The 27,664-nt window shown below is 37.5% G+C and overlaps 1 protein-coding gene across 5 annotated transcripts in view; it reads right to left on the bottom strand.

Annotated features, from left to right (window-relative positions):
* MRE11 (MRE11 homolog, double strand break repair nuclease) overlaps positions 1 to 27,664 on the bottom strand; it is a 79,726-nt gene that overhangs the window by 41,598 nt on the left and 10,464 nt on the right. For 4 of the 5 annotated variants that reach the window (XM_004754513.3, XM_013057287.2, XM_004754512.3 and 1 more), the window contains 9 exons: positions 21,941 to 22,028; positions 20,471 to 20,612; positions 16,167 to 16,281; positions 11,831 to 12,016; positions 10,769 to 10,940; positions 9,446 to 9,526; positions 5,654 to 5,780; positions 2,996 to 3,096; positions 1,601 to 1,774 (listed from right to left, as the gene is read on the bottom strand). In XM_004754513.3, coding sequence (XP_004754570.1) covers positions 1,601 to 1,774; positions 2,996 to 3,096; positions 5,654 to 5,780; positions 9,446 to 9,526; positions 10,769 to 10,940; positions 11,831 to 12,016; positions 16,167 to 16,281; positions 20,471 to 20,612; positions 21,941 to 22,028 — 1,186 coding nt within the window. The remainder of the gene's footprint in view (positions 1 to 1,600; positions 1,775 to 2,995; positions 3,097 to 5,653; positions 5,781 to 9,445; positions 9,527 to 10,768; positions 10,941 to 11,830; positions 12,017 to 16,166; positions 16,282 to 20,470; positions 20,613 to 21,940; positions 22,029 to 27,664) is intronic. The other variant, XM_045087181.1, reaches the window with a different exon arrangement.

The raw sequence follows: 27,664 nt of genomic DNA, 5'->3' as shown, positions 1-27,664 counted from the left end.
TCATCTAGATTTTCTCCTATGTTATCCCCTAGGAGTTCCATAGTTTTTTATTTACATTTGAGTGGGATGTCATATTTTATATCTGTATTTAGTGGAGAAATGCATCCCTGCCAAAAATTTATGAACCCCATATACCCAGGATACTTGGCATGGAATATTATTAGTTGCACAACATCTCGAGGCTTTAAGAGAACCACGTTGACTAATTAAAAGCACTAAAATCAAAGTCAAAGGGAATAAGTTTCAAAAATAATGTTTCATTCTGCTTAGAGGGAATCCAGAGGATACAGAAAATGATCCCCTATACTCTCATTACCTGAATATAACCAATGATAATGTTTGGAATATTTTCTTTCATTCTTCACACATACACACATACTTGCATATAAAATAAAAATCACTGGAATCATAGCGTATATAGTTTTAAATCTATGTTTCTTCAAAAGTGTAATTTTTTTATTTTTAAAGATTTTATTTATTTGTCAGAGAGAGTGAGCACAGGCAGACAGAGAGGCGGGCAGAGGCAGAGGGAGAAGCAGGCTCCCCACTGAGCAAGGAGCCCGATGTGGGACTCGATCCCAGGATCCTGGGATCATGACCCAAGCCGAAGGCAGCCACTTAACCAACTGAGCCACTCAGGCGTCCCCAAAAGTGTAATTTTTAATGGCTGCATAGCATCTAGTATTTATGTACCCACATTTACTTCATCAAAAATTTTCAAATTTTCCCACTGCAGACCACACTTAGATATGTTACTGCATACACAAATTTCTACCTCACTGTTGTCTTGGGAAAGGGCTGAGTTAAACAACAAATCTTAAGCCTTTTGATATGCCCTGACAAACTGCCTTTCAATGCAGCAGCTCAAATTTGATACTCCCACCAGCAGCATACTAAATACTTTTCTCAAACTGCTGTCACTCTGACAAATAAAAAGTACATCTCGGTTCCTTTGAATATCATTTTCACATGCTTATTACCACTTTTATTTCTTTTCTGAACCACTTATTCATGTCTTTGTTCACTGTTTCTACTGAAATGTTTACTACTTTTCTTAACATTTATGAAGGTACTTTAATATTGTGACTATCAACCTTTCTTCTGCCCACATACAAGTATTTTTCCCATGATAATACATTTTGTTTTTTGATAATGTGACATGCAAGCATTTACAATTTCTGTGCAGTTAAAGAAAGTTAAAGTTAAAGTTAAAGAGCTTCTCCTCTGATCTTTCCACTACTTTTATGCTCAGACATGAATCTGAATTTCTAGATGAAATACCAAATCTCAAACAAAACTTACTAAAAAATTGAAAAGAACAGAAGTTTCCATCCTGAACCTGTAAAGTTTATTTTAAAGCATTTTCATGATCTTCAGGAGAAGACACTATCTATGGAGAACAAACCTAACATTTAATGGATTTCAACCATGATTCTGTTCTAGACCTTTCCCACTTTAATCCTCATTTCACAAGCTCAGTTTTATAGACAAGGAAACGAAACAAATCAAAGAGGCTAAATGGTGGTTTAATAGAAAGAAAAGTCAGGGCTACTCTTAACGAGAGAGTGTCTAATTAGATTTCTCCACCCCAAATTGTTACCTCTTCATCGATTTTATCTTCTAGGGCATCAATATGACGCTCTTTAAGAAATCGTTGTGTTTTTTCCAACTGGTATTTCACTAATTCCTCTATGGCATCTTTTTCTTCCTTGTCCACAAATTCCTGTACTGCTTCACCCATTCCCCTTTCTGTTAGAAGTGAGAGCTGCACATTCTGTAAAAGAGGTACAAATCAATGGATGCAGAAATCAGTATCTATTCCCTATCAAATAATTCTATACAAGCTAGGAAAATTAGAGTATAATGTTACCAGGGGAAAAAGATGAAGAAGTTATCTAGCTGCTGAAAGGAAAACAAATCAACAAACAAAACAATGGACAATAAGTAAGCCTACTAATAAATTTTATGGGCCAGAAAAAGCTAAGTACAAATAAGAAACGAGAGTAGTGTTTAATAAGACAGGTGGGAAAGCAGAGGCCTGAGTGGTTGGGATGTAGAGTCCTGAAACGGTAGCTGATGATTAAGAGATTAGCTCAATCAGTGTAGTAGGAGGAGTAACGGCCCCTTAAAGACATCCACATCCTAATGTCTGGGCTGTGAATATGTCACACAGCAAAGGAAAACTATGGTTGGTAACAGATGGAATTAAGGTTGCTAATCAGCTGGCTGTACAATCAGCAGATTACCAGGGACTAGGCAGGTGGACCCAGCATAATCACGAGCATCCTTAAAAGTGGAAAAGGGAGGCTGAAGGAGGAAGTTAGAGGGAGATATGACTGGGGGAAAATGGCCAGAGAAATGTAACATTGCTCGCTTTGGAGGTGGAAGGAGGAGGCTGTCGGCCAAGAAACATGGACACCTCTAGAAACTAGAAAAGACAGGTAGTGGATTTGTCCCTCGAGTCTCCAGAAAGGAACACAACCTTGCTGAAACTTGGATTTTAGGCCAGTGAGACTGGTGTCAAATTTCCAACCTACAGAACTGTAAGATAATAAATGTGTTTTATTTTCAATAATTACGTTTGTGGAAGGAAATTTGTTTCAGCAGCAAGAGGCAATTAATAGAAACAGATTTTAAAGGTGCATAAACTCTTGACAATGCAAGTAGCTTCACCATCCTGTGCTGTCTTTAGTTCTGAAATTACATCTAGACGCAAGAGAAATAAATCCTGGATTCAGAAACATGCAGCAGAGATAAAAAGGAAAAGCAAAACAAACAACAAAAATAATATCCAAAATAATATCATAATTAAGGACTGATTCTTCCTGATGAAGAGTAACTAGAAGTGAATGTAATTCATTGTTTTCCCACTTAGTTCATGGACACATTGTTAAGATCCCTTTTGTTGCAAGTATCCATTATACATATCCCAAATTTAAGTCGATTATCCTCAGAGAGCCATTCTTCAACATGTAGGCTGTAATAAAGAAATTACCTTCTCTGCAGTCTGAAAATACTGTCTGACAAGGTCTTCTACTCTTAGGGTTGTTCCTTCTGAAGGTTTTGTATTGAGATTCCCAAAGTTGATCTCTTCTCCTAGAAAAAAAATTCCCGTGGAGAAACAGTAGCTTCTGAGACAGCATGAAAGTGCCCAAATTCATGGCAAGTTTGGCTCAGTACAGGAGTTAAGGCCAGACTTAGTTAAGGATCAGCTTGCTCAACATGGTAAATTTTGAGGCAAAAACATGACATTACTGCCAGCAGCTGCAGTCTTCCTCAAAATGTGTATTTCTCTACCTATCTGCAAGTCTTATGTCTCCTATAGCTATTCTCAAAGGGTGATCTTTAGACTTGATATCCGAGACCATTTCAGGGGATGTCCAGAGACAAAACTCCGTTTGTAACGACACCAAGATGCTATTTACCTGTTCCGCTATGTTGCCATTTGCCCTGATGATAAAAAAAAAACAATTGTGGGTTCCTTATTGCAAGTCAAGGCAGTGGCCTGGAATCGTACAACACTGACCACCACATCCACACGGCTCCAAGCAAAACAAAGAATGCCAGTTTCTCTTAAGAATGTCCTTAATGAAACTGCAGAAATTATTCATTTAATTAAATCTCAGCCCTTAAATATGTTTCTTTTTAATATTCTGTGAGACAAATGGGATGTCTGCTTACAGCACTTTTGCTGCATTCCTAAGCAGGAGAGCTGCCTTAAAAATAGCAGGTAAAGAATCCAAAGAGTACTGGTAGGAAGCCAAGAAGCAGAGGGTCCAGGACTTATTCTGCTGATAGCCTTTGTCAGGAAAACAAGTAATAACCATCTAGCAGATGTTGGTCATGAAAACACAAATAGTGAAAAAAGGACAGGATCCCTGCTGGTAAGGGCATGTTATAAAAATAAAGGTGGGAAATGCTCCGAGAGGTAAAAACAGAGAAACACACAAAGAAGAAATACCCTGGTTCTTCTCAGAGAAGACTGAAAATAATGTGCACGTATCAGATGCAGCTATCATTTGAATTAAAACTGCAGAATAAATAAGATTCACTAAGCAACACAGGGAAAAGAAAAAAGTACTTGAGGCAGAGGGAAAAATATGTGGCCTGGAGGGTAAAGAGGCACGACGTTCAGTGTGCTTCTTGCAAAGTGCCTGAAGGCTAGTGAGCAGAAATCTTTTTCAAATCTCAAGATGGTTAACAAAAAAAAACAAACAAACCTCAAAGACAGTATAATTAACACAGCTTCCTAAGTATGATCACTACATTTTACGATGCTGGACACTATGTTTAGACTATTTACACATATCGTATCATCTAATCCTCACCATGACTCTATGAGGCAGGCTCAGTCATTATCCTGATTTCACAGACAAGATCAAACATCAGAGAGCTTATGTAATTTGTACAATATCACACAGGTACTTGAGAAGTAGAGCTGGCTGAAGTAACAAAAAATGCTTTCAATGAAACATGTGAAAGGCTTGTTGTTTCTGTTTAGCAATTTATGTTTAAACCAAAAAGGAACAATTAGAATAAAACTATGTATGAAATTCAAGTAACAATGTACTAGTTCTATAATCTGTATTATGATGAATGCTCCACCCATAAAATCTCAAGGTACTGATAAGGATGGACAATTAAAGTAAACCACTATGAACAAATAACTAGATGAAACCCACAGCATAAGAAAATAACTACCTAATAAGGATTTTTTCCTAAAACAGTATTTTGAGTTCCATTTAAGTATCTGAATGAATGTTTCAGGTTGTTTAACACGCAAAGAATCTGGTCACAACTTGACACTGAAAATTGAAGCTTATTAATAAAAAAACCTAAACAGCTTTGCCTATAAAACAAGGGCCATATTTTTCTATAAAAATTCTGACTCGATAGCTTTAAGATTATATTTCTTACAAAAAAAGCACTATTTCACTGGATGGCCTATTTTTATAAATGCATTTAAAATAAGGGCAATTCATTTTTATGAAATTTAATTAGAAATTAATTATCTGATCATTACAAACACTAAACTATAAGATACTTCTTATTCCAAAAGACTGGAGTCTTCCTAAATCTTGTATACTCAAAAGCTGAAATACTTGAGGCAAAATTTGAGTATATTCTCTGAACACTAATAATGTACTGTCAATAATATATATTTTGAGCAATAAATCTTTAAAGATTTTTATTTATTTATTTAACAGAGAGATCACAAGTAGGCAGAGGCAGGCAGTGAGAGAGGGAGAAGCAGGCTCCCCACTGAGCAGAGAGCCTGATGTGGGGCTTGATCCCAGGACCCTGAGATCATGACCTGAGCTGAAGGCAGAGGCTTTAACCCACTGAGCCACCCAGGCAGCCCGAGCAATAAATTTTTAAAGTCTGCATGCACTGTTACTCAGCAGGCAGAACTCTTTCTAAAAACTTTATCTGCACAGAAAGTCTTCCCTTTCTTTACTGTTATCTTCAGGTTTGAAACAATTGCTATCAAATTTTTAGAAGACAAAAGATTTAATTATTCCAACTGCCAGTTTAAGATATTAGAAATAGTCATATAAAAATATTTTCATTATTTTCTACTTCTTTTACTTAAGACTGAATTTTGTAAACCCTGCAAAAAGCGTTTTTTAATTTGTGAAAATAACTAGCTTACCTGTGTTTTCCTTTTGCTCTCTACGCCTAAAAAAATGGATAACATCTTTTGGATTAGCTACCCGATCCACAAATTTCTGGCTAAAGCGAAGAACACTGAAAGGCTCAAAACCTCCACTATAGTCCACCTGGAAATACAAAACAAGCTATGAAGGCCAGATACAACAGTTTACCAATTTCATTATTTACATTTATGCTCAATACTTTAAAGTTAATAGATGTTCCATAATTCATGTTAAAGATCATGATGGTGTTAATATATTTTATTCTACTGAGAAAACAAAGCTTCAAAGGTTTGTGAATTTACACAAGACATTTTGCTTGACAGACCTGAAGTACAGCAAGTATTCCCACAAGGTATGAATGATAACATTTCCCTATGATAACACTAAGAGCCTAGGCACCGGGAGTACCACCTAGAAAGGAGGTGAAATTTCTAAACATAAATGTTTAAACTTTCAAAACAGAAAGAAAATTCTCCACTTAAGTAAAATGCCAGCCCTACATGCATTAATTCATTAATCTATCATCTTAGGGGTATACTTTCACTAACTTAGGGGTAAAAAAGAAATGCTGGGAAAATCCACACAGGAAAAAAATCCAACCTGTTAGCTTTGAGAAATGATTACCTTAAAGCACAGTATCTATTTAAAAGTCACAGTCAGGCAGGCTCTTTCTAAGTTAAGAAGTTTACAGCCACATAGAGACCTTTCCAAAGATAAATGCATACTACATTTTTCCCCCAAGAGATATAATAATTTCTCCAAACTAGCTGTTCTAAAAACAGGCTCTGGGAACAGGCATCATATCACATCACTTGCCTATCGAAACCTCCTTACCCTCCACCCAGTTTACACCGTTCATCACACTTAGCACTAGCTGGCATTTTGCTCATTTATTTGCTATTTATTTTTTATATCTCTCCTCGTACCTCCACTCCCCTAAGACAGATATATTCAAAACCCACTCTGTTTTGTTGTCCCTGTGTCCCCCAGCATGCAGAACAAAATGTACTCAGAAAGTATTTTACTGAATCATAAAATTAATGAGGGTCCCTTAGTTGATACAATGTATTCTTAGACTATATTAATGAAAATATCTGTCCTTTCATTTCATGAATGATTTAATAATTCATTATGTTTAGGAAAAGGAATGCCAATTCTCTATTTAACTGTGCTGGCTTCTAATGGTATAAGGCGGACATAGATGGGAAACATGGCATCTTCTGCCTCGATAAAGAGAACTACGTGGTTCTCTCTGAGCAACTACGCATTACATCTCTCCAGCAGCCATGATATAAAAAAGAAAATGCTAAATGCTCAGTCTACTGGGTCTCCCCCAAACTCTTCATACATTTTATCAGTGGTACTCCAGCTTAGGTTGATTGTAATTTTCTTCTCCTAAGAGTCCAAAAACTCATTCACTAAGCAAATTTTACTGAGGAGTCCACAATGTGCTGGGCACTCTGCTAAGGGATATAGCTATAAAAAAGTTTAATCTTGCTTGTCAAGAAATTCACAGGCTGACTGAGAGGACAAACATATAAATAACTAAGTACAAGCAGAATGAGGTTGGTGCTTAACAAGTACATACAAAGCAGATCGAGGGCACAAAGGTGGAAGTGCTGATCCTGAAGGGAGGTCCAGACAGGTTCTTGGAAAAGGGGAAAGCTTTAAGTGGATACTGAAGTAAGTGCTATGGAAGGAGAGAAGCACATTGCACACAGCAGGATCAACATGAATGAAGGTATGGAAGAGTAGAATAAACTCCACTGGACCCAGGGAGCAGTAACTTTTAGCCTAATATAGCTGGAACTTAGAAGGCTCTGGAAGAAAAAGTAGGTCAGTTTTGACCAGGTAATGAAACCCTTGAATGCCATGCAAGACTTGTTCCTATTAGCATGAGGGGATCATTAAGTAATTTTTAGCAGGAAAGACATGTAAGATTATGTTTTACCAAGATGACTTTGGCATTAGTGTGAATAGGCTGGGGTGGGGGAAGGGAGAAACTAAAGGCAGAGTCAGGAAAGAAGCTGCATTTATAGGCCAGACAAGAGAAATCAAGGTTCAACTTCAGCAATGGCAATGGGTACAGAAAGGACCAGATTACTTACTGTACAACAGGTGATATTTAATTCACTTTGATCCTCTAACTGTATGAGGTATAAACCAAGGGACAAAAGATCCAACTGCTCGAGGTCATATAGCAACCCAGGCATTCAGGCTCTAGACTGCACTCTTTATCTTCACACTATATATCCCAGAGTATCTCAAATTTTAACATGCATACACTCTCTTAGGGATCTTACTAAAACGCAGTTCAGCGGGTGTGATGTAGCGCCTGAGATTCTGCATTTAAAAAAATTTCCCACAGGAGGGGCACCTGGGTGGCTCAGTCAGTTGGGCTCTGACTTGGGATTTTGGCTCAGGTCATGATCTCAGGATCTGAGATCCAATCCCACCTCTGGCTGCCTGTAGACATGGAGTCTGCCTGGGATTCTCCCTTGCCCCTTGCCCTCTGCTTCTTTCTCTCCCTCCCCTCTCTATAAGTAAGTAAATAAATACATAAATAAAGCAGTAACTGTTAGAAGGAAGGAAAGAAAGAAAGAAAGAAAAAGAAAGAGAGAAAGAAAGAATGGTGTTTCTCAGGTGATGTCAGTGCTGCTGCTTTGATTACTTCTTAAGTATCAGGCTTGGTGGTTGTGGGGCGGGGGGAGGGGGCACTTGGACCTCAACAAGGAGGTCTAAGCTGGAGGTAAAGATGTGGGCATCATCACTCTATAGGTGGTCCTTAAAGTCATATGCCTAGGCTGAAAAGAAGGCTAAGAGAGAGGTTCAGTCAAATGTAACTGGAAGAAAAGAATGCCAAAGACTGATTCAGCCAGATGAAAACAAGCTACTGCCTTTGACAACTGAATGCCATCTTTTCCACCTGAGAGGATGGTTGTCAGAGCCTTGGTTATAGTGGATTGAGGAACAGAATGTTAAATGAGCAATTAAGGACTATGTATTTTGAGTTTGGAAGAAAAAAACAAGGGCAGAATTAGTTGAAGGGAAAGGCATAGGGGGGGAAAAAAAAAAGAGGTCTGTTACTTTTTGTATATGATGATGGAAACGAGTAAGTAGGTTTACAGGCAAAGGAAGTGCTTCAATTTCTTTAAACTTTTTAATATTCTCAAATACTTAATTCAACATATTTCTCAAGCACTTGCTATATGCCAGAACTGTTCTGAGATCTCTGGGTACATTAGTCAACAACATTCACAAAGTTCCATGCTCTCACGGAGCTCACTGTTTTGTAGTTGAGGACACACAATAACCAAAATAAATATATTGCATATAGTAGGTTATGAGGAAACGTTGTGGAGAACAAAGAAAGGGAGGGTAAGTGAAATCAGGAGTGCCGGTGAGAAGATGTGGGCGTGCCATCTCATTAGGGGGGCCTGACCAAGCAGACATGAAGGAGGGGAGCGTGTGAGAGGACAACTGCAGGACGCCATAGGGAGTGAAGGAAGAGGCAGTAAAAGATGGAGTCAGATCCTGCCAACTTATTAAGCAGAACAACAGACTATTCAGAAAATGAAAAAAATAAGAAAAAAAAATTAAACTTATCAGAATCAAACTACGATTAACTCAAATCCTGACAGCTTTATTATTTCTGGTGCCAGATGGTGATTGCTCTTATTAATGTATTTACTTTCCTTACTAACTTATAAAACAAAAAAATTTATGGAAACCATGTACGTACCGTACTCTGAAAATCAATAAAGTTTAATTCTCTACACAGAACTTACTCGCAGTCGGATAATAGGCTTCTCTGGCTGTCCAGGATTTCCCAGACGTTCTCGCTCAGCGTTTTCAAGCATTTCTTTAATCTCAAAATAAAAATATTGTCATGACTTGGGGGAAGGATACTACTGGCATCTAGGGGGTTAGAGGGTCAGAGAGGTCATTGTAGGATTAAACTCCTACAATGCAACCTCCCACAACAAGGTACTACCTGGGCTAAAAGGTCAGTTGTGTCAAGGCTAAGAGACCTGACATAGGCCTGACCAACCAAGCCATTTTCTACCTCCCAAGGACACATATAGGACCTCAGTCCAACAGAACCCCTAGGAGTTGATTTGCAACAACTCAGAAAACAGGCTCTCTCAGCTCTAAGGACATTGTTGAGTCTGGGTGCAACCCTGTGGACATACCCTCCTCAGGGTGAAGCTTCAGACAGCTACCTACAGGGGGCTAAACACAGAAATAGACACAGAAACCGTAGTCTTAATGTGGGTTTTTGGGTCTAATCCTCTTGAAACCAGAATACTCAGCTATGTGAGTTACATGCCCTGGGAAGGCTGTGACACTGGGTAAGTGATTTCATCTCAGGTTCAGTTCTTCTTTCCATAAAATTTGGACACTACCAACCGACAGCATTGTTGATTGGATTAAATGCAAAATGCTGTCAACAGTGCCCAGGATATATACACAATTGATGAATATCAGTGATAACTGCAAGAATTACAGTGACTGTCAGCAGTATGTCCATTTACATACTATTAAGTGCATTCGCACAACATAAGCAGCAGCTCTAGAATCTCTCGGAGGTTGGGGAGGGGGGAACCTGCATGGAAGGTGAGGTATGGTACCTATGCCAAAGCTATAAGGCACATAACAGGCACATTTGAAGATCTCACTGGAGGCAGCATTCAGGGTGAAAAGGATGCTTAACAGAGACTATTAGAAATGCTAAGGCTTTCCTCATCCTCCACTGTATCTTCCCATTCACCAACAAAAGCCACTGCTTGCTTTCAGAAATAAAATGAAAAAATTACCAAATCAGAATAAAAACAAAGAAAAGATTATGTGTAGATTTTTGAGGAAGAGGACTGGAACTGGGAGGGGGCTTAATTAAAGTTTCTTCTATGTTTAATGTTCTTCCATCTCCAAGACTAGAAAAAAGGTCTTTGATACAACTGAACTCATTTATGGAACAACAGTGCTTCCTTGTGGGCTTCATGAGACTGGAACAAGGACAAAGACTTCTCCTACTCTAAGGAAGTATTTAATTCAATGTAAATCACCTCTCAGCTAACGCAGATCTCATCGACCTTTATCTAGAGGATTACCTTCTCCAAGCAGAAGCTCTGTACGGTCTGAGTTACTTTAGGATTATCCGGGTTAAAAATGTCTGGATGATCAGCCAGAACAATATCCTCCATGAAAAACTGCCGCACTGTGTGAAGAGGAATTTTCTGCATATTCATCTTTCTTCCTTTTACTCGCAGCAAACCGACATGTCTGAAACGAGGGAAATGAAAGGAGTCAAGACTGTAAATTTTCTCAGGAAAATGTACACACCAAAACTACTGTATCTCTAAGTTCCTACAGAATATTTCTCCATAAAAGCATAGTCTTAAAAAAATCTTTTAGCAACCTAACACTGTATCAACAGAAAAAAAATGTTAACATTCATCCACAGAATAAAATCCACTCATACCTCCCTGCCTGAACAAATATACACTCTAGTGAGGAAAGACGACAGTAGGTAGGACACGACATTACCAGACCATGACAACAGACAGATTATGCCACATATATGGATTATGTGTGAGTATATATGTACATACACACATAAAATCAATTAGCAGAACTCTGAAGAAAAAAAGCCAAATTTACATCCTATTACCATATTCTTTAAACCGGTTATTATCATCATAACAATCAAAATCTGAGTGGATTCAAAAGGTAAAATCCATTATACAAATTGGGCTTATTCACTGTTAACTACTTTATCATATAATTCCCCTAAAGAATTAAAATAAACGAGATATACTGTAACGTTGCATTTATAACCAGAAAAATCTCAATTAAATGGCATACAGTGAATTTGTTTATAAATGGACTTTGAGAAATTGGTAATCATCATCCACAGCATTCTAAATTGAAATTCAATTAGTAAAAGTGTTAGCCCTGAATATGCCTAATAAGCAGCAAAATAATTAACACTATTGGGACACTCTCTTTTGAAATGGCTTAAGATCTGGGAAACTAGTAAGACTACATCAAATAATCAATCTTCCTAAAGAAATCTATCATATAAAAAACCATCAGTACCTTGAACCTGTAGGATGATTATAGCAAGAGATTTGTTTATTCTAATTGATTTGCCAAATATAATAATTACTTACTTCTTTACAGTTTCTCCTGGGGAAAGAGAAGTAACCACTGAACTTCCAGGTTGTGATACATAAAAGAGTTGCTGTTCATTTTTGGTTGGAGCTATTTTACACTCATGTTCATGGCCCCAGATAACAAGATCAATGAAGTCATCCAAAAATTGCTCTGGAATGAAGTTAGTATTTCCATGTTTACTCCTATACAAAGATTTTAAAAAATAAATATAAACATCCAAAGCTATAGGAACACTTCATTTTAAGAAAAGATATACAGATCTTTCTTTCTCCATCCATTAAAGCCTTATTACAACTCTTATTTGTGCCAGAAACTATTCAAGGGATTAGGGGTGCAAAGGTAATACCTAATTCCTGCCCTCAACAGGTTTACAAATTTGCAGGACACAGATAGGTAGGAGCCACAAAAGAGAAACCGGTCAGTTCCACACTGAGAGGTAAATTGCAAAAGGCTTTATAGAGGGCAAGTCAGAAAAGCATGAGCTTCATCTAGTGTGGCTGAGCAGAACGAATGCAGGGAAGAGCTGGAAGTGAAATCAGAAAAGCAGCAGCATGAGCTCTATCAATAGTGGAAACAGAGAAATTGATTTGATTATTCATAGAGGCAGAAAATGAAAGTGAGTGAAGTCTAAACTTTGTAGAATAAAAACAAATCTCTAAACATGCCCAGCCATTTTTTAACATGATTACTGGGAAGAATGGGAGTAAGAATTTCAGTCTTACCTGAGAGATGAGTTTTCAATATTAAATAAAATATTTTGTGAAGATTTGCAAACTCTGGTTTTATACCTAGATCAGCTGCTATTATTAAAAGATACGTGAAAACCCAAAGTGAGGAAAGGCAAGAAGTTTTCCCTAACACTGACTTTATAACTGGGAATTTAGTAAGGGTCCAAATACCTCAACCTAGCATTCAGTTAAGGCAAATCAACATTCATTCACTCAACAAATATTTCCTGTGGGTCCACTCTATGCCAGGTGTCCCAGGCCTCTTCTAGATACCAAAGACATAGCACGGAACAAAGTCCTTGCTAGTGTGGGAACATGCAGTAATACAATATGTACATGTGTGTGCATTACCCTGTCAGGTGGTGGTGGGTGCTGTAAAGAGAGATAGAGGGAGAAGTGACACAGAATGGGAATGCTACTAAGCTACTATGGTAGTTAGGATACGCTGCTCTGTCAGGTGACACATGAGCAGAGAACCGCAACAAGGGATTGAGCATACAAGGGAAGAAAGTTCTAGAAAGAGGGCTAAGTCCTCGGCAGAGTCCTAGAGCAGATGGGTGGCAGAGGTGGTGAAGTAGGAATGTATTCAGCGAGTTCAAGGACTGCAAGGAGAGGAGCATGGCAGAGCAGAAGAATGCAAGGAAGAGCTGAAAGTGATCAGACAAGCTGCAGGCTCCTGTAGCTAAGGATGGTTTTATATTAAAAAAAAAAACACTTATCGGGGCGCCTGGGTGGTCAGTGGGTTAAGCCACTGCCTTCGGCTCGGGTCATGATCTCAGGGTCCTGGGATCGAGTCCCACATCGGGCTCTCTGCTCAGCGGGGAGCCTGCTTCCCTCTCTCTCTCTCTCTGCCTGCCTCTCTGTCTACTGTGATCTCTGTCTGTCAAATAAACAAATAAAATCTTAAAAAAAATAATAAAAAAACACTTATCTAGGGCATGACATAATCACAGTTACTGAAGAAACAGATAACTCGAATACTATATGATGTAACTGTGCTTTCACAGAACACTGACTCCTTCACAGAAGAGGGAACATTATACTGGTGGACTAACTCTGATTTGTGACTTAAAAGTTGACCAAACCAAACCAAACCAATCAAACAAAAAGTTGACCAAAACATTCTGATGGAAGTATTTTGTATGACAAGGTCCTCTTCTGCTTTGGAGTCTACTTTCTTTTTCAGCCACAGAAAGAAACCGGGAAATAAAGCAAAATGTAAAAGGCCCATGAGAAGCCACTCACTAGGACAAACCCTGTTTTTCGTAAGTCCATTGAAGCAATAAAAAAGTACGTAAGAATGCAGAGGGTGACAAATGAGTCCAACAGTGTTACAGAAGAACTGCATCATCACGTTGAAGGGGCTGGGGGAAAAGGAGCTGGCCTTTCGTGGCCTTTTGTGGTCAAAACACAAGTGGTGTTTTGACTACATATAGTAAGGCTAACTAAAATAACTTACATAAACACTATACACTCATTGACAAATTTGTTTCTCATGGGTAAAGGTCAGCAATTTTGAAATTACCTTATATGTCAACCAAGACTGAAAAAATTAAATATATTACAGATATTATGATCCAAGTTTCTAACTGTTAGAGAAAGAACTCCCAAATAAGAAAAGGGAGAAGACAAAAATGAACCCGATAGGGCTGGATTACAGTAAGTACAAACTCTTGCTTGTGTGTGTGTTTTTAATAGCTACAGATGTATATACATGGGTTAGGATATATATACACATATCCTCTACACTCTGATCACTGAGGGCTAAGAGAGTCCCAGCAGCAACAAGCACACCTGGGTCTCTAAACACTGTTCTCCAATAAAGACAATCAGGGATCCTTGGCAAAGTGGTTGATTCCAGGACTAGAGCCAAAAATACAGTATGTGCCTGGTGCACCTTGTGGTACCAGAAAAGTGAAGGACATGATCAAAAATAAATAAAATGGAAGAGGGCATGCTGAGAGGACAAAGAAGCTAAAATAAAAGAACTCTCAGTGGTCAAAACTGGAATAATTTGAGCAACAACAACCAAAAAAAAACCCTGATAGTTTTGGATTATAACTCAAAGGATAAAATAAATATCCTTAAGTCCATACCAACATAAATAAATGAATAAATAAATGAGAGAGAAGGGACAAATCTTCCTTATATCAATTAATAAATGCAGAAAGAATGAGGGGAAATAAAAAAATAACAATTGCAACACCATAGTGTTCATTGCTGGAAATGAGATCCCCCACCAAATATTTCCCAAAATATTAATTACAAAATGGGAAAATGGGACCTTGACCCTGGTGCAACTTAGCATACACCACCTTCATCAAACTATGAGTGTTAACATCACCAGCAACTAGCCATTGTCATCATCTCACCCATTCCCATTCCTGATGCTGCCATTCCACCTCTCATTCTGACTCAAGTTCCTGGAATCACTTACGATTTTTCCTTCTGACTTTTCCCTACTTTGGGAAAGTAGAAAGGGTAGCAGAATTGGGAAGCCCGAAGCAAGAGAAAGAACAAACTCCCAGTGGTGCAAAATTATAGGGAGACTGCACTTATTAAAACTCTGGCCTGCTCCTCCTTCAAAACTCACTTTTGAGAGAATATATAAAACAGAGGGCTGCCTTGTCAGGCCTTCCTTTCACTGAGTGCTTAGTGGGTTTAAGTACCAGTATTTTATATTCAGTAAGTGTCTGTTCAATGAGTAATAAATATAATCAGGCCCAAATCCCAAATCAGGTAACTCTCAGGTCTGTCCTTTCCACATCACTTTCACTGCCATCATTTCACACTTTAAGTACAGTTATCACGGTACATCTTGCATCAAGTCTTCCTTCCTTTCAGTCGATCCTGAACCCTAACAACAGATCGAACATCTTCAAAATACTAACAAAAGACAACCGCTCTAACTATATCTAATGTATTCTAGAAAAATACCTGCCTATATGTACCAGGAGATGCATGTAAGAGTATTCATAACAAAAAGGCTGAAAAAAGCAAGAATCTGGAAATAATAGAAAACATTTACCAACACAAGAAAAACTGTAACTGTACAGATCAGTGGAAATTAATTATGCTTTTAAGCATCAGAATGTATGAATCTTAGTAATGTAATGTGGAACATAATAAGCCAGCTACACAAAATACACAGAAGGGTTCCAGTTGTATCAAAACTAAATAAAATACTCTTGACAGATAATTATGTGATTAAACAATAAAGAAAAGCAACAGACTGATTAAACAGAAATTAAAAACAGTGCTTCCCTCTGGGGTAAGCAGAAAGAAGGGGTTAGGGAAGCGCATGGGATAACACATTGTGAAGGCTCTACTTCTCTGCTGAATTCAAAAGTATCCAATTTTATAGTTATTCCTGCACCTTATTCATATGTCATAAACATTCTTTACAGATAAGAATGTATTGGAAACAATTTCAAAATGCAGTCACACAAAGCACATGGAAGTTTTGCATGATCCTACACTGTCAACTTTCAAAGAATAAGGAACATTTTACAGAAACACGAAAGCCTGGAAATAGAGATTTGAGGAATCTCAATACTGGACTCAAAAATTAAAAAACAAAAAACAAAAACACGAATACTTTCACCTGTTCTGATGAATCACAAATAAGTTAAACCAAGAGTTTTCATCTTCTTTTGGTCTCAACATTGTTACTTTTTTATTGACGAACATTCGATAGAGTCTTTCATCTGGAATGGACCCTGAAACAGACATTATTTTAAAACCGGTTTTTTACTTGGTTGAAAAATGAATGTTTTGCTTCTAACTTATGTGCTTCTCTAAGTATTTCATTTTCTTATCAGAGATATATTTGAAATCTGGAATCATTTACACACAAGTAGGTTCTGGGTTCTTGCATGACAGCTGTTGAGAAGATACTTGCATTTTAAAAATGTTTTCCAAGTCAGGCATACATACCTTCAAAATCTGGAAAACATGGAATGAAAATCTGAAATTTTCCATGAAAACTATTTCTATTTGAAGTTTTCTTAAATTCTTTTTTTTTTTTAAGATTTTATTTATTTGACAGACAGAGATCACAAGTAGGCAGAGAGGCAGGCAGAGAAAGAGGAGGAAGCAGGCTCCCCGCTAAGAAAGCACAATGTGGGGCTCAATCCCAAGACCCAGAGATCATGACCTGAGCTGAAAGCAGAGGCCTTAACCCACTGAGCCACCTAGGCGCCCCAAGTTTTCTTAAATTCTTATTAAAATTTCCAATAATGTTGTTTTTCACTACCCCTTTATTATACATACTTTCCCTCTAGTATACACATTGTAACAGATACGTTAAAAAGGACGAGGTAAAAAAATAAATGTACTTAAAAAATATTTTTTTTCAAGATTTTATTTATTTATTTGACCAATATCACAAAAGGGCAGAGAGGTAGGCAGATAGAAGAGAGAGAAGAGGAAGCAGGCTCCCTGCTGAGCAGAGAGCCTGATGTGGGGCTCGATCCCAGGACCTTGAGATCATGACCTGAGCCGAAGGCAGAGGCTTTAACCCACTGAGCCACCCAGGTGCCCCCCAAATAATATTCTTATATTCTGTTTTTAAATAAAGATACTCTGCTTTTTAATAACATAATGACTTTTAAATAATTCTTCCTATACCCCAAAGGATCACCTTAGACTAGTGGAGAAGGCCAACAAAAACAACTAAACAAACAAATTACACTTTTAATATAAAAGGGAAAAAGGATACTAAGAGGGCAAATATCAGTGAGGGGACAGTTGCTACTTTGTGCACTCATTAGGGAAGGCCTTGGGGGAAAAAAGCCAATAACACAGAAGCTAAGAACCTGAAAATATCTAACTTCTTTAAAAGAAATTTCTAGAGTGTGACCAATGAAATGGATACTGGAATACAGAACATATAAACTGGAAACAAAAAAGTCAAGGCATACAAAGTCCAGGGCATTAGGTTATCTACTTAGGTGTTAAAGTCTTGAGAATGCTGATAAAACTTGAAGATAGGTAGGTGAAAAATTTGAGAAGGAAGCGCCGGGCAGGTTAGCCAATTAGCCTTAAGGGGGCAAGATGTTTGCAGACAGTAAAGGACATGGCAAGCAGGGAGAAGGGGAATTCCCAGCCCACCCATTCCCCACTGCTCCTGCCCTAAACTCTGTAAGAAACCTGAGAGAGGCAGAGAAGCATGGGGGACACAGAACCTTAGGGACCAGTTTCCCTGCAGGTTGGGAAGTAGAGATACCATGCAGAGAAGAAACATGGTATGAGGGACTTCATTAACTGTAGAGAGAAGGGCTAGGGTGAGAAAGTGGCGTGGGGACAGAGTCCAGTTAAGGAAAACAGAACAGGATGAAATGAGAGTTTGGGAAAAAATGGATGACCTGAGCAATGCAACAGGTGGTCCTAAGGCATAATGGGATCTGTCTCAGTCTGAATGTGGGAGTATCACCCATTTTCTGCAGATACAATCCCTAGCACTGCAGTGATTAAAATACCAGTTAGCATCATTTTTTTTTAATTTTTAAATTTTTTTATAAACATATAATGTATTATTAGCCCCAGGGGTACAGGTTTACACACTTCACAGCACTCACCATATCACATACCCTCCTAAATGTCCAACTCTGCCACCCTCTCTTAGCATAATTTTAAAACGTGTATTTCACTCCTTGCTCTACCACTTAGGAAATCAGACTTTGATCTCATTTTCCTTATCTCTAAAATATAGATAACCATGGTATTTTTCTACTTTCTAGAAATTATGAAAACTGGACAAAGACTGTAGACTCCCTAGGGTAAGAATTTAAATAAACCCCCATTGTAATTATTCTTTTAAAAACATACAATGAAGGGGGCACCTGGGTGGCTCAGTGGGTTAAAGCCTCTGCCTTCGCCTCAGGTCATGATCCCAGGGTCCTGGGATTGAGTACTACATTGGGCTCTCGGCTCAGCAGGGAGCCAGCTTCCTCCTCACTCTCTGCCTGTATCTCTGCCTACTTGTGATCTCTGTCTGTCAAATAAATAAATAAAAATCTTAAAAAAAAAAAAAAACCATACAAAGAGGGACACCTGGGTGGCTCAGTGGGTTAAGCATCTGCCTTCACCTCAGGTCATGATCCCAGGGTCCTGGGATGGAGCCCTGTGCTGGGCTCCCTGCTCAGTGGGGAGCCTGCTTCTTCCTCTCCTGCTCCCCCTGGCTGTGTTCTCTCTCTGTTAAATAAAATCTTAAAAGATATACATCTATATCTATAGGTATAGATATATATGCACATAAAGAGACTTGAATGAGGGCGCCTGGGTGGCTCAGTGGGTTAAGCCGCTGCCTTCGGCTCAGGTCATGATCTCAGAGTCCTGGGATCAAGTCCCACATCGGGCTCTCTGCTCAGCAGAGAGCCTGCTTCTCTCTCTCTCTCTCTGCCTGCCTCTCCATCTACTTGTGATTTCTCTCTGTCAAATAAATAAATAAAATCTTTAAAAAAAAAAAAAGAGACTTGAATGAAGTAAACAAGGTCTTCTAAGGCTATTATACTAAAATCACTCAAAGATATAAAAACTATGTTAAGGGGGCACCTGGGTGGCTTAGTTGGTTAAGCTTTTGCTTTCAGCTCGGGTTGTGATCCCAGGCTGCTGGGATCCAGCCCCGTATGGGCTCCCTGCTTTTCAGAGAGCCTATTTCTCCCTTTCCCTCTACTGCTCCCCTGCTTGTGTGTTCTCTGTCAAAAATATAAATAAAATATCTTTAAAAAAAAAAAAAAGACTGGGCGCCTGGATGGCTCAGTGGGTAAAGCCTCTGCCTTCGGCTCGGGTCATGATCCCAGGGTCCTGGGATCGAGCCCCACGTCGGGCTCTCTGCTTGGCAGGGATCCTGCTTTCCCCCCACCTCTCTGCCTGCCTCTCTGCCTACCTGTGATCTCCATCTGTCAAATAAATAAATAAAATCTTTAAAAAAAAAAAAAGACTATGTTAGGGCTACAGTGTGAAATTTTTTCCTAATTTCTCTCAGGGTACTTTACAGTTGATTTAACATGGAATGTAATTTTTAAAATTATATACAATAAAAATAGTAAAGCTATTACATTATCAAGTATCAAGCTGAACTTAGTCCAAGGAGGACTCAACAAATAGACTTGGAATGTACTCTAAAAATATTCTTTCATTTCTTTGTTCATATGGAATCAAGCCTAGCAAATAGATTTTTACCTACTGGACACTAAATAAATTGAAGATAGCCAAGCTGATAAAAGCACATATTCAGCATTACAGATGATAGCTCTGGACTAGCAATGTTGTAACAAAAATATAACACACTAGCCACTAACACAGGCCAATTATGTAATTCTAAATTTTCTACTAACTACATTAAAACAAATAAAAAGAAACAGGTGAAATGAATTTTAATTTATTTTACTTAATCCACGAGATTAATAAGGCATTTTACGTTTTTTTCCACATCTTTGAAATCAGCTGTGATTTTATATTTACAGCATAACTCTATTCAGACCAGCTGCATTTCAAGTGCTCAATATCTACATGAGGCTGGTAGTTACTATACTAGACAGTGAAACTTTAGACATTTCAAAGACGTCCAAGATACCAAAATGCAGTGTTTCTAATTACTGTGTAAGTCTAACATTCAGGATTCTATATCTGAGTCTAAAAGAAAGGAAAAAAATCAACAGAAATTAAAGGAATTTTTTTTTTCCCCGAAACGGCTCTTAGAAGTATTATCAAGGGCTAATGGTCCTTATTAAATACTAAAAAATTTCAACCAAAACCTTCTATCATTTTTTATAGTCACTCATCAGGAATAGATCTGCCTCACTTTTTTTCCCAAACAGCAATAAAGTTAATTCCAGAATTTGATTTCAGTTGCTGTTTAAGTAACTATTTACTGACATAAATGATAAAATAAAACCATCTTACCTAAGCCATAAAGAGCAATTTTTGTGCTTCCTTTTTGGAGCAAAACTGGACTAATGTCAATCTTCTCCACAGACACTGAACGTCCAAAGTGATTTACAAATCCAGCACAACTTAAAATATCCAGGGCACAGAGTGCATCTGCCTATGCAAAATATTTTCAAAGAATATGAATGTGTATCCAAAACCAAATAATCTACAAATCATATTATTACCTATTAAAGTACATTCCATATACTAACTAAAACATAGATTAGGATAGTGCCAAAACAAAATTATAACAGTAGAAGTATTTACTACCTTTCTTCATTTACAAATGACCTACTGTGACTGGAACCACATGCTAAATACAAAGTTAGCATTTCATCAAAACTTATGATGTGGGGGGGGGGGGACTTATGATTTGGGGCACCTGGGTGGCTCAGTCAGTGAAGTATCTGTCTTTAGCTCAGGTCATGATCCCAGTGTCCGGGGATGGAGCCCCACATCAGGCTCCCTGCCCAGCGGGCAGTCTGCTTCTCCCTCTGCCCCTCCTCCTGTTCCTGCTCACTTGCTCTCTCTCAAATAAATAAATAAATAAAATCTTAAGGAAAAAAAAAAACTTATGATGTCTTGGCCACCAAAAATAAAAACCAGGGGCGCCTGGGTAGCTCAGCTGGTTAAATGTTCCACTCTTGGGGCGCCTGGGTGGCTCAGTGGGTTAAGCCGCTGCCTTCGGCTCAGGTCATGATCTCAGAGTCCTGGGATCGAGTCCCGCATCGGGCTCTCTGCTCAGCAGGGAGCCTGCTTCCTTCTCTCTCTCTCTCTCTGCCTGCCTCTCAGTGTACTTGTGATTTCTCTCTGTCAAATAAATAAATAAAATCTTTAAAAAAAAAAAAAAATGTTCCACTCTTGATCTCAGCTCAGGTCTCGATCTCAGAGGCTGAGTTCAAGTCTCTCATTAAAAAATAAATCAATTAAAAAAAGCCAGCCCTGAAATAAGCATTTTGTAATAAAAGCAGACCTCTTAAGCCATGGAGGAAAAAACTAGATTAACTAATAATCTATGATATTAATGATCAGATGAAACAAAAATATTTTTAGTGTAGGACCTCTATTACTGCTTCCCTATCAGACAATAAAATGAACTAATTTAGATTTAAAACTGTTGAGAAATCATTTCCTACAGGTAAGATTTTGAGATAAGGGACATAAAAACACCAGGTAAACTATGAAGCTTTATACAAATGTTAGGTATTTATTCCTGCTCCTGGTTACTTATTGTCAACCTCAGCACTAATGAAATAAAAGCATACCGCACACACCAATTATTACTACAGATTTTAAAAAATTATCTAAAAAGCAGTATAAAAGCTTATATGAATGATACAAAGTCAATTTGACTTTCTGACTCAATTTGACTAAAAATTTCTGGGAAGGACAAGAATGCTTTCCACAAACTAAATTGACAAATTGTAAGAACCCAATAATTACCCCTGTGGGATCATCATGATTGCCATGAATACTAAACACTGGAATCGAAATGTTGAGATTGTCATCTTGGTAGTTCACCCATGGAAACCTTTAAAAAATAGAAAAGTTAATGTTTCTATGAACACAAAAGCTATTTTCCCCCTTTAAAAAATTAATGTAATTATGGGCAAATTGGATGATAGAAGTTGGCCATGTAAGTGCCACTGGTTTGGCACTTTAAAGAAATAAAATGACAGGTAAGAATTCATGTCAATTCAAGTTTGAAGCATCTGAAAGTACTACACTTTTTAAAAAAAAAAAAGTTTTATTTATTTATTTGACAGATCACAAGTAGGCAGAGAGGCAGGCAGAGAGAGAGGGAGGAAGCAGGCTTCTCACTGAGCAGAGAGCTCAAAGTACTACACTATAAAGAAAACACTGCAATATATGGTATTTGTGAGTTATATGAAAGATAGGCAGGTATACCTAACTACTGGAAAGTAAAGAGACCTGAAGAATTTTGAAAGCCTTTGTAGGTTATTTGTGGAAGGGGGAGGGAAGGAAACACATGCACTTCGGAAACCAAGATTTAAAACTCCAGGCCTGGAGCGCCTGGGTGGCTCAGTGGGTTAAACCCTCTGCCTTTGGCTCAGGTCATGATCCCAGGGTCCTGGGATCGAGGCCCGCATGGGGCTCTCTGCTCTGTGGGGAGCCTGCTAACTCCTCTCTCTCTCTCTGCCTGCCTCTCTGCCTACTTGTGATCTCTTTCTGTAAAATAAATAAATAAAATCTTTAAAAAAATAAAATAAAACTCCAGGCCTATCACTTACTATCTGTGCAATTTACAAACCTCCCACCCACTTCTGCCCAGTCATCCAGCTCCTCTTCTCAGAGGCAAATACAATTAACAACTTCTAGTGTATCTATGCTATATATAGTATCTTACATCTTCATTAGCAAATAAATGTACTTCTTCTTACACAAATGGTAGCACAATATAGGTTTCTGTACCCTGCTTTTTCATTTAATGTTTTAGAAACCATTCTGTATTAGTACATAAAGAGCTTCCTTGTGCTTTCTTTGGGGGGACAGTACTTCAATTGAATGGGCTATCATAATGTGTTTAAGTAGTTACTTAACCAATGGACATTTAGAGTATTTCCATTTTTTTTTACTTTACAAATAATGCTATACTGGGTAATCTTGTACAAAGTTGCCCTTGTGCAAGTGTAAGAAAACATCTAGAAAGGAGTTAGGTCAAAGGATGAGCAAGCATTTGTACATTTGGAAATTCTGCCAATTTCCCTCCATAGAAGTTGCACAAATTTACACATAATATAACAGCAATGCATGAGACACAACTTTTTCCCTTTATTCTATCAGCTTTTAAATGGATAACCATGATTCTAAACCCTAGCGGGATGTTACAATCACCTAGGAATCTTTTAAGATCTAACAATGCTGATGACACATTCAGACAGTAATTGACCTGGAGACTGTCATCAGTATCTTTTTTAATATTTCTATGCAACTACAATGTACACCCAGAACTGCAAAATCACTGATCTATGCCATACTGACAGGAGAAAAACATCTCAGTAGAGCTTAATTTTATATCTTTATTATGAATGAATTCCATTTTGTATTTTTCATATTCTTATGTTTAAATGCCACTTCTTTTGTGAACTCAATCTGTATTCTTTACCTATGTTTTTATCAACTCTTGAATTTTTTAAATAGATTTGAAATAGCTATTTACCTACTGGGGAAATGAGACCTTAATTTGCAATGAACTGCAAAAATTCTTCGTAGTTGAACTCTTGACTTTTCATTTTGTCTCAGAAAGTTTCTGTCCTGCACAAATTTACTTTTACAAAGACAAACATCAATTTCACTTTTATGGCTTCTCAGTTTGTATTGTACACAGAAAACCCTTTTCTGAATCTAAATTTTAAAACCACGTCCAATAGTTTCTTCTAATACTTTTGTTGAATAATCCATATTTTTCCTGCAAATACAAGATACCCCCTTCACCAAATACAAAATTCCTACATGTACTGAGGCTACTTATGGAGCTCTACACTCTTTCACTTATCTGCCTATCAAGTCATGAGGCATATCACATTTTTAATTACTGAAGCATTGCACTTTTTCCAGTTTTATCATGAAATAATTGACATATAACAATGTATAACTTTAAGGAATACAATATATTGTTTAAAACACATATACTCCAAAATCACCACTACAGCTAACACTTGCATCATCTCACATTTTTTTGTGACAAGAACATCTGAAATCTACTCTTAGCAACTTTCAAGTATAAAATATTACCAACTACCATCACTATGTTGCACATTGGAGTCTCAGAACTTACTCACTTTATAACTTGAAGTTTATACTGTTTGACCAACATCTTCGCTTTTCCCTCAAGTCCTGGCCCTGGTTAAGCACCATTCTAGTCTGAGTTCAGCTTTATCAGATTCCATATGCTAAAGAAATCGACACAGTATTTTTCTTTGTCTGACTTATTTCACAGTGTAATGCCCTCAAGGTCCATCCATGTTACAAATGGCAAGATGTCCTTCTTTCTCAGAGCTGAATTAATATTTCATGTTCATATATACATGGCACATCATCTTAATCCATCTTTATCCATTCATCCAACTAACAGGCCCTTATGTTCTTTCCATATCTGGATACAATGGATAATGCTACAATAAACACAGAAATGCAGATGATCTCCTCAAGACCCTGTTGGCATTTTCTTTTGGATACATACCCAGAAGAGGATTGCTTGATCATACGGTAGCTCTATTTTTATTTTTGAAGGAGCCACTATACTGCTTTCCATTGTAGCTTAGTCAATTTACATTCCCACCAACAGTGCGTAAGAGTTCCCTTTTCTCCACATCCTTTTGTACATTGGTTCTCTTATCTTTTTGATGATAGCCATTCTAACAGGTGTGAGGTGATATCTCATTGTGGTTTTAATTTGCATTTCTCTGATAACTAGTGATTTTGAGTACCTTTCCATATACCTGTTGGTCATTTGTAGATCTTCTTTAAAAAAAAGTCTATGCAGTTCCTTTGCTCATTTTTAATTAGATTGGATTCTGCTCTTTTGGGGGGAGGGGCGACACTATTGAGTTATGTAAGTTCTTTACATATTTGGGGTGTTAACCTCTTATCAGATAGATGACTGTATTTTCTTCTACTCCATAGGTTGCTTTTTTATTCTGTTGATGATTTCCTTTACTGCACAGCAGCTTTTAAATCTGAGGTAGTCCCACTTGTTTATTTTTGCTTTTGGTGTCAAATCCAAAAAAAATCACTGCCAAGAATGATGTCAAGAAGCTTACTTCCCATGCTTTCTCCTAGGAGTTTTATGGTTTCAGGTCTCACATTCAAGACTCTAATCCATTTTCAGTTGATTTTCGTATATGGTGTAAAAGAAGGGGCAGCCTCACTCTTCTGTATGTGGCTGTCCAATGCTCCCAGTACCTTATTGAAGAGACTGTCCTTTCTTCATTGTATAGTCTCGACTCCTCTGTCATCAATTAATTGACCAAATAAGCATGGGTTTATTTCTGTGCTCTAATCTGTTGTCATGACCTATATGTCTGTTTTTATGCCAATACCACACTGTTTTGATTACTATAGCTTTGTAATACAGCTTGAAATTAGCAAGGCTAATGTCTCCACATTTATCTTTCTTAAGACTGCTTTGGCTATTTGGGGCCTTTTGTGGTTCCACACAAATTTTAGGATTGTTTGTTCTCTTTCTATGAAAAATACCACTACAATTTTGATAGAGATTGCACTGAATCTGTAGATCACTTTGGGTAAGGATTGGTTAACAATATTAATTCCTCCAATGTGTAAGCACAAACATCTTTCCACTTTTTGTCTTCACTTTATTTCACCAATGTCATAGCTTCAGTATACAGATCTTTCACCTCCTTGATTAAGTGTATTCCTAAGTATTTTATTCTTTTTTATTCTATTTTTTCCTTAATTTCTCTTTCTGCTCATTCACTGTTAGTATATACAAATAGAATTGGGTTTTGTGTACTGATTTTGTATCCTGCAGCTTTACTGAATTCATTTATTAGTTCTAACAGTTTTTTGATGAATTCTCCCAGGTTTTCTAAATATAATATTGTCATCCACAAATAGAGACAATTTTACTTCTTCCTTTCCAAACTGGATGCCTTTTATTTCTTTTTGTTGTCTAATGGCTCAGGCTAAGACTTCTAATATGATGTTGAATAGGAGGGGGGAGAGTAGGAATCTTGTTCTGTTCTCAATCTTAGAAGAAAATTCACCACTGGGTATGAGGTTAGCTGTGGGCTTGTCATGCATGGCTTTTATTATGTTGAGGTATGTTTCTTCTATGCCCAATTTATTGGGGAAGTTTTTATTATAAAAGGATGTTGAATTTTGTCAAACACTTTTTCTACATCTAAAGATGATGGTATAATTTTTATCCTTTGTTTTGTTAATGTGGTATAATATACTTTCACATCTAATGGGGCTAATCTTTATTTAGCAGTCTTTTCTTTCTCTATTTTTTGTTTTCTCTGTTTTTTCCTACATGAACTAGTAAACAAGAAAGGAAAATTATTCAGAATACAGCACAAAGAGATAAAGTAAGTAATAACAATATAACAAAAAGATTAAGAAACATAAATAATACTCAAAAAGAGAAAGAATAGGAAACATTTGAAAATGTAATGGATAAGTTGCTGAGGAAAAAAAAAATCGTCAGACTGAAATGCATGATACGCAAGCAGAACAATTAGAACTAAATCCACAGCTAAGTATGTCATAGTAAGACTGCAAAATGCGAAGAACAATGAGAAAAGCATAATAGTTACCTGAGTGTTTTCTTTCTGTCGTTACTATTCTAAGCAATTTTATTAATTCAACTACTTCTCACAGTAACTCTGTAAGATCAGCACTATTGTTTTTTCATTTTATAATTATAAAAGTAAGGTAGAGCAAAGCCAGGACAAGAAATCAGATGGTCTTATACCAGAATCCACGCCTTTTTTTTTTTAAAGATCTTATTTATTTAGTTGACAGAGATCACAAGTAGTCAGAGAGGCGGGCAGAGAGAGAGGGAAAGCAGGCTCCCTGCTGAGCAGAGAGCCCGATTCGGGGCTTGATCCCAGGACCTCAAGATCATGACCTGAGCTGAAGGCAGAGGCTTAACCCACTGAGCCAACCAGGCGCCCCCAGAATCCACACTTTTAATCACAATGTTATACTGCTCTTCCAGCAACTAACATGATAGCAGACTTCTCAACAGCAACAAAAGATGAGAGTTTACCACTCAACAGACACTCAATGAAAAAACTACTGAAAACTGTACTTTAGAAAGAAAACAGAATCCAGAGAAAAAAATGAAATACAAGAAGCAACAATAGTAAGCAAAGAAATATGTGAACAGGTTTGCAAAGGTGGGTGGAACAGTTTAAAAAGAAGATGAAAGAAAGAAGAAAACACTAAAGTTCTAGAGCTGAAGAGAATACAGGTAAAGATACTGATCAGAATTCCTGAAAACAAGGCTATATGTTAAAAATTATAGGAATCGCTTAAAATCCAATTCTATACTCAGCCAAATTATCAATCCAGAGTAAAGTTAAATACAACCATTTTCTTACATACAAAAATCTAAAAATTTACCTCCCTACATGAACTTATTTTAAAAATATAGATAAATAAATAAATAAGAAATAA

Source organism: Mustela putorius, unplaced genomic scaffold (assembly GCF_011764305.1).
Source record: "Mustela putorius furo isolate JIRA1106 unplaced genomic scaffold, ASM1176430v1.1 tig00001069_pilon_pilon_pilon, whole genome shotgun sequence".
In the NCBI taxonomy this organism is placed as follows: Eukaryota; Metazoa; Chordata; class Mammalia; order Carnivora; family Mustelidae; genus Mustela; species Mustela putorius.
This window is presented reverse-complemented; position numbering and strand designations above follow the sequence as displayed.